Source organism: Sceloporus undulatus, chromosome 4 (genome assembly GCF_019175285.1).
Source record: "Sceloporus undulatus isolate JIND9_A2432 ecotype Alabama chromosome 4, SceUnd_v1.1, whole genome shotgun sequence".
NCBI classification, from domain to species: Eukaryota; Metazoa; Chordata; class Lepidosauria; order Squamata; family Phrynosomatidae; genus Sceloporus; species Sceloporus undulatus.
The window spans coordinates 127,156,457-127,169,400 of record NC_056525.1 but is presented as its reverse complement, the minus strand read 5'-3'; the positions used below and the strand labels follow the sequence as shown (position 1 = coordinate 127,169,400).

Sequence of the window (12,944 nt, the reverse complement as noted above, 5' to 3'; positions counted from 1 at the left end):
GTGGAGCCAGCCAATGGCTGGGTAAGACGGTCCAAGACAATTGAGTGCTAGGAAAAGAGAAATTGTAGTTAAAATAATGCTCCCCAAAAGAGGAATTTCACTGCTCTGAGGTGGATTTTCTTTTTTTTTCTCTATTATTTAATTTTTTATAATATTTCCATAAACAAATATCTTCCTACATTCTCTTACATACTATTACATTTTAACACATTATTTTATATACCCCTCAGTGCTCCCCTTCCCCGGAACCATTTCCATCCTTATATTCCATCCAAAATTTCAGTTCGTCTTCTGGAGGTAATCTTCCATCTCCTTTTCTCAATACTTTCTCGACAAATTCTTTCCAAATCCCCTCAAAGTCATTTCTTTTCCATAATCCTTTTTTTATTTTAAATTTACATGTCAACTTATCATTAATAGCTAATTTCCAATCCTCCACTTCTACATCTGTTTTTGTTTTCCAACACCTTGCTATTATTAATCTCGCTACTGTAAGCAAATTTGTTATCAAATCTTTTTCTTTTTCCCCCCTCATTTCTCTGAATTATATAATAATAACAAAACAATACTCGGTCTTCTATCTATTTTTATATTCATAACATTTTCTATTTCTAATAGCACTTTTCCCCAAAATTTTGTACATATTTACATTGCCACCACATATGGATATATGACCCGACTTCTTGACAGCCTCTCCAACAATTTTTTGAAATATTCTTATTAATATTGTGTAATCTTACTGGAGTCAGGTACCATTTCCAAATCAACTTATAATAATTTTCTTTTATCAGAACCAATAAATTTTTCAGGTGTCTTTGTTCCCAAATTCTATCCCATTCCTTGTCATTTATTTTACATCCCAATTCTTCTTCCCATAATCCCTTTAAAGTATTTACTTTTATTTTTCCTCCTTTATTCTCCATCAACATTTTGTAAATTTTACTAGTAGTTCCTTTTATATTCTCATTTTCTTCCATTTCTCTTCCTTTCTGAACTATTTGTTCAAATTGCGTATACTTTTTCTTTTCTACATTCCTTTTCCTCCAATTTTTAATCCATTGTTCTATTTGTATATAGTGAAACCATGAAATTTTTATTTCCATAAATTTTTCTTTTATATTTCCTTTCTCTATTCTTACATCTATCCAATCTTCTATTCTGTCTATTTTTCTTTCTTTTAACTCCTTATCTAACAATCCTCTCAAATTCTTTGGGAATTTCTTTTCCATTATTATTGGCGTTATTATTGAATCTTCATTCATTAATTCTTTTTTATGTTTATACCATATTTATATTATACTTTTCATAAGTGGGTTTCCAATAATTTTTATTTCTTTCCTAATAAAATTCTTAAAAAAATATTCCATATTTTCATATCTACTTCCTCTGTATCTACTTCCAACCATTCTAAATCTATCCTCCCTCTCTTTGTGTTTTATACCAAAACTGTTTATTTAATCTTGTTCTTTTTCCTCCATTACAAAATATATTTATTAGTTGTTGCCATTTATTCAGTTCGGTTTCCGACACTTTTAATGGTATCATTCTAAATAAAAAATTTAATTTTGGTAATATTTTCATCTTGATTAATGCAATTCTTCCGAACCAGGATAACTGGTTTTTTTTTTAATATTCTGCCAATTTTTTCTCCACTTCTTTCCTTAGTACTACCAGATTTTTATCTTCCATTTCCTTCAAATCCTTCGTTATATTTATTCCTAAATATTTTATATTACTTCTTAACTTTATCTCTAATTTTTTTTGTTTTATAAACTCAAATTCTATTTTTTGTATAATTAAATATCATCATTTCTGATTTATTCCAATTAATCTGTAACCCTGTCATTTCTCCAAATATCTTTAAATAATCTTTTATTTTACCCAATCTATCCAATAAATTTTTAATAGTTAATAATGTATCATCAGCAAATAAACTAATTTTATGTTTGTTTTTAAGTCCTATTCCTTCTAAACTATTATCATTTCTTATAATGTTCGCTAACAACTCTATAACCATTGCAAATAATATTGGTGATAGTGGACAAGGGTCTTGTACCTCTTGTCACTCTTATTTCATTTGTTATTCCATCATTTACCACTACTTTTACTGAATTATCAAGATATAATTGATCTATCAATCCTTTTATTCTATCCTCCATTCCAAATCTTTTCATAATTATTTTTAATGTTGGCCATTCCACACAATCAAACGCTTTAAATATGTCTAATGCCAAAATCCCTGCCCTTATTTTTTTTTCTCCCCTATTACATGTATTTTATTCAACACTCTTCCTACTAAATTGGACATTTGTCTTCCTTTTATAAATCCACATTGATCCTTTCCTATATACTTATACATACATTTATTCAATCTATTTGCTATTATTGCTGATAAAATCTTTGCATCTTGGTTTATTAATGATATGGGTCTGTATGACCCTGGGTCAATTAAATCTTTATCTACCTTTGGTATTAAGATTACTAATGATTGGTGCCATAATGCTGGTATCTTCTCCCCATTCATTATTCCATTATATAATTCTAACAATTTTGGGATTAATATCTTTTCAAACACTTTATAATATTCTAGACCCAATCCATCCATCCCCGGAGCTTTCCCATTTTTCAGTTTCTTTATTACCTCCACTATCTCTGCCTTCTCAGTGGGTTGCTCCAGTAACTCTTTATCTTCTTCCTCTAATTTTTGCCCCCAATTTTCTTCCACATATTTCTCTATTTTATCCAAATGATTTTCTCCTGCCTGATACAATTCCTTATAAAATTCTTCAAAAATTTTAAATTTTTCTTTCATCAATCTACATATTTTACCAGATTTATCTCTAACCGTATTATCATACTTTCCATTTTCTTCTTCTGTGTGGACCTGGCCAACGTTTTTGAAGAACAGGGTGTAAACACCTGCCTATCCTTGCACTAGCCCAGGAACTGGCCTGGGTCAGGATAGCATGGACTTGGCTCTTCCTATCCTGGCCCGTCTGGTCAGCCCCTTAGTAATGTAAAATTAAATTTTGTAGAACTGGTTTTTACAAAGTTAAAATAAAACAAAATTAGCTGTGCTGAGCCATAACAACAACATCAATGACAAAAATTGATCATATTTGTATAATTGCCATTCTTTTGCTTAATTATGCATTTCAAAAACTAAACATCAGGTCTAAAAACTAGTTTTTTTTTAAAAAAATGTAAATGGATGTTATTTAGAATATGAATGCTATTGCCTTCTGTGTTGTCATAGAATGGCTGCATACACCCAGAGCCTTTATTCCAGACAAAAGATAGCTTGTCAGACACTTCAGGTAAAAGAGATGATAAAATCTGTAAGTTTTAGAAATTGTCTGATTGCATGTTTGCAGTGAAGGCAGATACTACCTTACTAGTATAGGTTATTATTAATTTATTTTAGATAAGCTTCTTGAGGTTGAGAGCTAAAATTGAAATATTTTGCACGTTATAACACGTTCACTTTCTCTTTTTGATACTTTTAGAAGCTAACCTGATGTTTGTGAATTCTGATTTTTTTTCCCCGTTTCCAAAACTATTGTCTATTCCTCTTTTGCTTAGAAAAGTGAGGCTTTGAGAATGCAATATCGCTATTTGGACTTGCGCCGTGCTCAGATGCAGTACAATCTACGGCTGAGATCCCAGATGGTGATGAGAATGAGAGAATATCTCTGCAACTGTTATGGTAAGAAGAGTGCAGAGATTTGTCACAGCTTGTGGAGCATTTGCTTTTCTCATTTTACTGAAAGTGCTGTTCACAAATTTATATGTGAAATCTTGCTTTAGGGTTTGTGGATGTGGAAACTCCAACACTGTTTAAAAAGACTCCAGGGGTAGGTATGCTTATTTTTTCTTTTCTGTTGATACATTTTGTTATTTTCTTCTGTGGATATATTTCTGCACACTTTGTTTTGTAAAGCATTTAGGGAATGCCCAGACCTCTAGGATGAAAATAGTCACATTACTCTTAAGAGTGGCAGTGATTATTTGAAACCACAATTTCTGCCCAAAAAATTAATCAATTTTTCTTATGCTCATAGATTTAGCTAGATTGCACTGAGTTCCAGACCTATGCCTTAGACTCCCATTATAATAGGGAGAGGGGGTAGAACTCTGGCCAGAAGAGTCAAATGCCATGGTAGGGAATAGTTCTAGGGGCCCTTGAATCATCTAGTCCTCTTCCTCAATAATATGGATGATGTAGATGATAGTTTGTATCAAAGAACCTAGCTTTCTTTTCAAGCTGGCTATATTCACAGATGTGATGGGTACCACTGGGATAGCATTGATTGCACGCACCGTCAGTCATGGTCTTTTCCTTTTTACTTTTGGAGTTTAAAAGCACCAAAAACCTGAAACAAATTCCCTGTTAGTATAAAGGATACTTGAAAGAAAACACATATCTGCGCACACATGCACGCAAAAGCACACAAGAATCCCACCTTACATGCAAGGGAAGTGAAACAAGCTGAAAACTCATTCAGTTATCAGCATTCATTTTTAATGACATTTATTTTTTGTGCCCAGTTGCGAAGTTGGGTTTTCATTATGCGTGAAGAACTTACTTGACTACTCAAGAGTAAGTGTGCTGTAGGGACCTTTTATGAGTACAGTGGTACCCCGGGTTACGAATGTAATTCGTTCCGCGGCGCCGTTCGTAACCCGAAAAATTTCGCTAGCCGAAAAAGCCATAGCCGCTAGCGCTGAAAGCCGCGATTTCGTGTGAAAAAGCGCCGAAAAGCACCAAAAATTTTTTCGTAAGCCAAAAAAAAAAAAACCGTAACCCGAAACAGTTTTTTCCTATTTATTTTTTTCGTATCCCGGAAATTTCGTAACGCGGTGATTTCGTATCCCGGGGTACCACTGTATTAGAGCAGTCCTGATTGGACGTAATGGATGTAAACTGGCTTATTCAGGGGATATGCTTTGTGTTTGATGGGCAAAGGTGTGTTGGGAGAAGTTTATTTTCTGGATATAAGCTGAAGAAGATTATTGACTCTTTCAAAGGGACCCTAGCAAAAAGAAATATTGAGAACAGAGACATTACCAGGGGAATGCAGACAACACCAGCTGACATCCAAGAGTAGGGTGGTATACCTGGTGGGACTGGTGTGGCTGTTAGGTGAGTGAGAAGGGTGTTGCTTCCCTTTTTTGCCCACCCAGCAGATGTGGCAGGCCTTGAATTATTATTATTATTATTATTATTATGATTATGATTATTATTATCTTTTATTTATAAAGCGCTGTAAATTTACACAGCGCTGTACATACAGTCTTTTTAATTAGACGGTTCCCTGCCCTCAGGCTTACAATCTAAAAAGACACCACACAAAAGGAGAAGGGAGACTGCAGCTGCCACTGTAGAAGAGGCGGTGCCTTCTGTTTAAAGTCTGATGTAGTAGCCTCACCAGATTCTGAATGGGACCTTCTAAGGCCAAGGCTACAATAGTGGCTGCCATTGAGGAAGGTAGTTCCTTCCATTCAGAGTCAGGCACAGCAGCCATGGCAGACCCTGAACAGGTCTTCTAGAAGCTGTGGCACTGTCCCCTCCAGCAGCAAAAAGGTAAGAAGGAATTGTGTAAGAAGGTACTGGGTACTTCTTGTATGTCACAAACATACAGAAAAGATACATACCTCTGGTTATGCAGCTAGCATACACCACCTATAGGGTTCTGGCCTCTGTGTTTTAGTCACAAGACCAGCTAAAGTCAGTGCAGTTTTTCTTTTACATTACACTCTCCTTGTAATACCAGGGCGCAAAGGAATTTGTGGTACCTTCACGGGAGGCTGGAAAATTTTACTCATTACCCCAGAGTCCTCAGCAGTTTAAGCAGCTACTGATGGTTGGAGGCCTGGACAGGTAAGTTTCTTAGGCCTCTGTTGGCAAATGGAATTTTGATGGGAATGTCTTGTCTGACACCAGGAGATGGAAACTATTCCACAACCTGCAGGTGGGAGAGACCAAAATATATAGCTTGTTACAGAAACTGACCCCTTCATGAGTAGGTGAATTCCATAATAAAGTGGTTAGTAGGCAGTGGACAAAAGCCTCCAGACACAGATTGACTGACTGGGACATTGTTCCCTGGCAAAGGCCCTGCTTAGTAAAATAGGAGACTGTCCTCCACTCTCCTGAGATTAGGGAATACTGTTCTTTGTTGTACTGCTGAGGTATGGAACCATTAGAAGTATTTAGAGAGACCCAGACTTCAAGAGCATGACAGAAAAGCTCTCCCGTCACTTGCTTTGTTATTGTGGAAAAATTGTAATAGGGAGGAGTCATTGGCAACACATTCTGTCTTAGTTAGTAATGGTTGGTAAACTATGCCAAAATTTATGAAGTTCTGAGGAAAGTGTTCTAAAGACTTACTGTCATGTTTTAATTGGATCCTCTTATTATTTCATCATGGACTCTTCCCTGTCTTTTCTTCCATGCTCTCCCCCCTCACTCTCACTTCTTGACTGTAGAGAGTTAACTTTTTAAGTTTAGGTTTGATCACAGCTGGCAACATTTTCCTCCCACCCACAGCAAATGTTGATTATCTCTGAAAAAATATTAATACAATAACTTTACAACATTTACCTCTAATGTCAGGTATTTCCAAGTTGCCCGCTGCTATCGAGATGAAGGTTCAAAGCCAGACAGACAGCCAGAATTCACACAGGTAATTTTTTCCCCATTGCTATTTATTTTGGTTTAAACCATAAGGAAATATGAGTTGAAGGCCAGGATGATATAGGTCAAATCACTTGTGCAACAGTCTATTATTCAAACAAATTGAAATTTTCCAACCTGTACAGGGAGGCATCTTAAAATCTCCTCACACAAAGAGAAGATCAGTGATGATAATAAATAGCAATGGCTGAGTCCAGCCAAAGGATACAATTGTAGGTTGACTATCAGACAATAAAGCAATCACCTTATGTGTGGACAGAGGCTACTAAGGGGACTTGGGGGTAATGATGCTAAAGCTTGATTTTCTACTACTCCTTCTCCTTTACACTAGTCCCTCTGTGTAGACGTATGGGGATGTCGAATTATTTTGTCTATTGGTTTCCAGATGCAATACAATGTATTGGTTATTACCTTTAAAGCCCTACATGGCCTGAGTCCAACCTACTTAAGGGATTGCCTACTTCTGTATAATCCAACCCGCACCTTCATGTCCTCTGGGAGGAATTTATTGTAGCCTATAAAGACCAGATTAGCTGCAACCTCCCAGAGGACCTTTTCTGCAACCGCTCCCAGACTGTGGAACGACTTGCCGAAGGAGATCCGTCAAATTACCAGCTTAGATAGCTTCAAAATATCTATCAAGACAGATCTCTTACGGCAGGCCGTTCCTGAATAGAATTGCTTAGCTATAAATGTACTCCACATACATTATGTACTGAGCTACCTCTCTGCCCAATAGAACATTTGTTATTAACAGTTTTTTTACCAGACTGTATTTTAAATCTTAACAGGTTTAATTCTTTTTTAAGGGATGTGTGTGTGTAATAATAATAATAATAATAATAATAATAATAATAATAATAGGATTTATTTATATGCCGCCCAATCACTGGGAATCTGGGAGGCTTACAACAGAGGGGATAATCTCTGAGGGTGGTGAAGGCACATTCCTGATTCCCATGAGGTGTCAGAAGGGCAAGTTTTTTGTGGTGAAACAGGCACAGACCTCTTCTGTGATAGTGGTTGGGAAAACAGAGAACACCCAAGAAAAGCTCAGGGGGACATGCACAGAGCAGGAGGGGTGGAAAGTAGCCAGAGCTCAGGTGTGTGTGGCAGAGCGAATCCAGGATGTGTTTGGTGTGTTGGCCAGGCCTATACGGCAGAGGCAAAATAAGTTTGAGCCTAATAGCACCAGGGAAGCCAGAGCCAGGAATGTGGCTGGCATGGGCTATCAAGAAACAAGGAAAGGTTTGTTCATTGCAACAAGGGATCAACAGAGGATCAGACTGGTGCAAGAAAAGTTGGCACAGAGATCCAGAGAGAGGTTTGCTGGACACCAGAAAAGCTCCCAAGGCAGGAGGATCTGGATTGGCAGAAACCAGGACAGAGGTTTCAAGGTGTGCCAGAGACTGTATGTACCAGTGAGAGTCAGATGCTGGAGCTTGACAGATGGGGAGTCAGAACTGGGTGGATTGGGACACAGGTCCACAGCATCTAGGACAACAGATGCAGAGGTTACTGTGTTGTCTGGTATAACGAGTGCTGGGCAGTGGGCTAGACAGTTGGCAAAAAGTCTAAGGGAGCTCTGTGGAACAGCAACTAATATGAATAGGAGTTCACAGACATGCTGGAGGCATGACAGAATTTTAGACTCTGGAGATGTAGGACTTGGTAGATTGTGGGGTGATACCAAGAGTCAGAAAACTTGTACAGAATGGGGAGCTTAGGCTGCAGCATGTTGGTTCTTGGAACAACACGGCAAACATTTGCACATAGCAGACATCTGTGGGACGTCACACGTGGGTGACTAGCAGGAATGATACACACACAGTCAGGACTACATCACACATGAGACAAATGCAAATGACACATGGGACACACCGCATGTCATTTGGAGGGGAATGTCAGGACCATGTGGCATACTTGGCCTGGAAATGACATGGATGTGGCCACTAGGTGGAACTGGAGCAGGGGTAACTAAAGTTCAAGTGGCAGGTGTCCATGAGTCAGCATTTGGAAGCTGTGCATCATGGGACATCTGATGCAACATGCAAGTAGGTGATATTAGCTAGAGGTGCATCATGGGATACTGTATGATGCAACATGCACTGGGGATGAAACAAGCAAGATTTCATTGGTGGCATGGCTATCACATGACTTCACAGAAGACCACCTGTAAAAGGTGACTATCGCTGTTGTTGGGTTGTTGTGGTTGGTGACTGGCGTAGCACTTTTTTGTTTGTATATAGAGCTGTGGGTATCCAGACGGCTGTTTGGTACTCTGTGTGATCCTGTAAATAGTTTGGAACAAGTGAATTAAAGGCCTCTTGTTTGAGTGAGAGCCTTGCTGTCCAGCAGTGTTTATTTCTGCAAGCCGAGAGCTCAAGGCTGAAGCCTGTGTGGGAGGAATTTTTCCTTCTCTGTCTGCGCCCTGCCTGCGTGTATCAACTGTACATGTGCGTTTTGCCTGTCTGGATCAACTGTACATGTGTGTCCTGCCTGCGTGGATCAACTGTACACATGGTCATAGTGGACACAGCGCATCTCTTTACGCCCCAGCAGTTCTGCCATTTCTATTGTACCTTTGCATCAAGGGGCATGTGACAGGTCAATAGTGCAACTGGTCAGTATGCAGCTGGCCACTCATGTACCTGCATGCTGAAGCAAAAAAAAAAGTATAGCAAGCAATTGTGCTAGCTGCTGTGTCCCACTGGTCTCTGGACCCAAGCTCCAGACCACTTCTGTACACTGCCTTGGCTTTCCCACATTCCTGTAATTACACTGTGCTGTTTATATGCACGTTTAATGATGCACAATTTCTGCATTAAGGTGGAGTACCAGTTTTTAGCCCCGAAGTACAGCTATGTGTCAGTTTCCGCCTGGTTTCCCGTCATGTGTTGCCTGGACAGGTAGACTTCAAGTCAGTTTGAAGCTGCTTTATTTTGTCAGTGTGGACAACTTCTACATCTGTGAAAGCTTGTGCTAAAACCTATTTTTCTCAGTAAGGGGCTTGACAGACAGGCAGCTCCATCCCGCCCATCTTTGCCCCGCATCGTTGCCACAGCAACCAAATAGCACAGCAACGATGCGCTTCCTCTTGGGAGCAAAAAGAAGCTGCGATATTGATGCACACGCAGAAATATTTGAGTGGGCAGATGCCTGCGTGTCATTGTCATGTGCCCCGTATAGGTGGGGTGCTGGCAAGATGGAACATGGGCTCTGCTAGAAGGGCTGGGCGCCCCCACCCAATGAAGCCCTTGTATCAGCCCCAGACTGGCGCAAAGCATCCGTCTGTACTGGGTCTTAGTCTCAAAGGTGCTACAGGATCCCTTTGCATACTGGTTTTCCATACTGACATGCCTATGTCTTTGAATTCTACCTTAATGCAAACAATAGGCCCCATACAGACAGGCCAAAGTAAAGCTGCTTCAGATCACTTTGGAGGTATGCTGTTTAAATGATGCATGCGTCCTAAGAGTCCAGAAGCCACACCAAAGCTATGATCCAGTCCAAAGGACTGGCACACAGCTTTGGTGCAGCTTCCAGAATCTTAGGACGCATGTATCATTTAAACAGCATACCTCCGAAGTAACCCAAAGCAGCTTTATTTTGGCAGTCTGTATGGGGCCAATAGTGATCTTTTAGTGTTTGAGACTTATCCTCTTCTCCTTTACTCTTTTTCTAAAGATTGATGTTGAGATGTCATTTGTAGACCAAGCTGGGATTCAAGCTTTAATAGAGGGGTTGCTCCAGTATTCCTGGCCAGAAGAAAGGGGGCCCATCAACACACCCTTCCCTTCCATCAGCTATGATGAAGCAATGGCCATCTATGGGACTGATAAACCAGACACTCGCTTTGCATTGAAGGTATGTTCTTATTCAGCCAAAGACTAACTTTTCTTCATCATATTTAATGTGTGTTAAAATGCCACATTTGCGTTAGGTCTTTTTATATTTCCAAAAGTCTAGAAATGGCAGTTGATTTCCTTGTACTGCCAAGAGTATGTGTGGCTAAGCAGATATTATATGGCTTTTCTTTAAAAATATTCTAATTTGTTTATTCATTTTATGCTAGTACTTCTAGTCACATTTTTCAAATCTTTGGGCCAATTCCCATAGAACTAGTCCTGACTTAATATGCAACTGCCTGGAAGCTTTTGTGGATTTACAGCTGACTCTGCTCACACGGTGGGGCAATCTAGGTCAGTCTGTACAAAAAGCTACTGAGATTTACATAAATAAAACAGCCCTTGGAAGGTTCTGAAAACTCATAGTGGTCCACATACATAGCCTCCAAGAGGAGGCACTAGTTCTCTCAAACACACTTCCTATTTTGGCACTGATGGGCTCACAGCTCCCATTCTGTGGTCCTAAAGCACTCATATTGGTAGAGATCTCATACTGGTCCTTTGGAATTTTAGTTTAATAATGTATTATAATCTTGTATATTATGTTTATGTATCTGCCAGTTTGCTTTATATTATATTGCATTGGTTCTTTGTATTGAAATCCAGTATTTCTGTATGCATAATTTGTTTTACAATTGTATTGCATTAGTTTTATATTTCATAGAATCACAGAATCATAGGGCTGGAAGACACCACACAGGCCATCTAACCCCCTACCATATAGGAAATACACAATCAAAGCATTCCCCACAGATGACCACCCAGCCTATGTTTAAAAACCTCTAAAGATGGAAACTTCACAACACTCTGAGGCAGCATATTCTAATGTGAAACAACTCATCGTCGGAAAAGTCTTCCTAATGTTTAGCTGGAATCTCATCTCCTGTAGTTTGAATCCATTACTCCATGTCCTAGTGTCTGGAGCAGCAAAAACAAGCTTGTTCCATCTTCAGTATGACATCCTTTTAAATATTTAAACAGGGCTATCATGTCACCTCTTAACCTTCTCTTCTCCAGGCTAAACATACCCAGCTATCTAAGTCACTCCTCATAGGATATGGTTTCCAGACAGTTTTGGTCATCCTCCTCCGGACAGGCTCCAGCTTTTCACTATCCTTGAATTGTGTTGGCCAGAACTGGACATTGTATTCCAGGTGAACCCTGACCAAAGCAGAATAGAGGTGGTACTATTAACTTTCTTTGATCTAAACCAGGCCTGCACAACTTGGCCATATGTAAGGACCAAAATTAAACTAGACTAAACTTCTTAGGGCCATAGATAGGCTTTAATTAAATATTTATTTATTAATAATTATAAATAATATGTTACAATTAATTAATGTTAATTTCTTCCTCCTCTGCCTGGCCCTCTCCTCTGTCCTTCTCCTGTTCTGTCCAGACCTCTCCTTGGGCGAAGGCCAAGCAATGGAGGAGCCTTGATGGGCAAATGCCTGGCCTTCTCAGGAGAAAGCCAAGTGGAGGAGGAACCTTGTGGGGCAAGTATATGCTTCTTCCACCTTTTCTTCTCCTTGGGAGAAAGCCTTACAGGGCAGTGTTTGCCCGTCCTCATCCTCCGCTACACCTAGCCTTTTCCTTGGGGGAAAGTAGAGTAGCAAAGGAGCCTTGCAGGGCGAGTGTCCACCCATCCCCCTCCACCACCTATGCTTCTCCTCGGGAGAAAATGGACATGGAGGACCCTTGCAGGGCATTTGCCTGTCCTCCTACTCCTCTGCCTGGCCTTGCCCTCAGGAGAAAGCTGGGCAGTAGAGGAAAGTTGTTCCACATCTTTGTGGGCGGCCTGAAATCTTTTGGTGGCCTGCATGTGGCCTCTGGGCCGTGTGTTGTGCGGGCCTGATCTAGACACTATACTTTTGTTGATGCAGCCTGGAATCACCTTCTGTCTCCAGCTCATTAAACTGTAAATTATGCTTGGCAGAGAGGAAGTACATTATTATGAACTTGATAATACAGTAATATCTCTTGGAACCTTATTGTTCTGTCTTGCAGATCCTAGTATATGCTTAATTTCTGAACTTTCTAAAGTGAGATCAGGACAATTCTTTTTAACACAATTAATTATAAATGATTGTAAGTTGTTTTTCTCAATCCATTCTGGAAAACCTCTTAAGCAAACATTCTTCTGCTGCCCATGATTTTCCAAGAAAAGCACTTTATTGAGCAAATAATAGTTAAATTCTTCCAATTTCTGGATCTTGTTGTTATTGGTAACTGCCCTGAAGTCGACACCTACTTGTGATGACCCTGTGGAGACATCCCCAAGCCCCTTTTATCTTCCACTGTTCTGCTTAGTTCCTGCAAATACAGGCCCGTGATCTCGC

At 39.5% G+C, this 12,944-nt stretch overlaps 1 protein-coding gene across 2 annotated transcripts in view; it reads left to right on the top strand.

The window, feature by feature from the left end:
• DARS2 (aspartyl-tRNA synthetase 2, mitochondrial) overlaps positions 1-12,944 on the top strand; it is a 38,376-nt gene that overhangs the window by 9,915 nt on the left and 15,517 nt on the right. For both annotated transcript variants that reach the window (XM_042462739.1, XM_042462738.1), the window contains 5 exons: positions 3,583-3,706; positions 3,808-3,854; positions 5,775-5,881; positions 6,617-6,686; positions 10,385-10,564. In XM_042462739.1, coding sequence (XP_042318673.1) covers positions 3,583-3,706; positions 3,808-3,854; positions 5,775-5,881; positions 6,617-6,686; positions 10,385-10,564 — 528 coding nt within the window. The remainder of the gene's footprint in view (positions 1-3,582; positions 3,707-3,807; positions 3,855-5,774; positions 5,882-6,616; positions 6,687-10,384; positions 10,565-12,944) is intronic.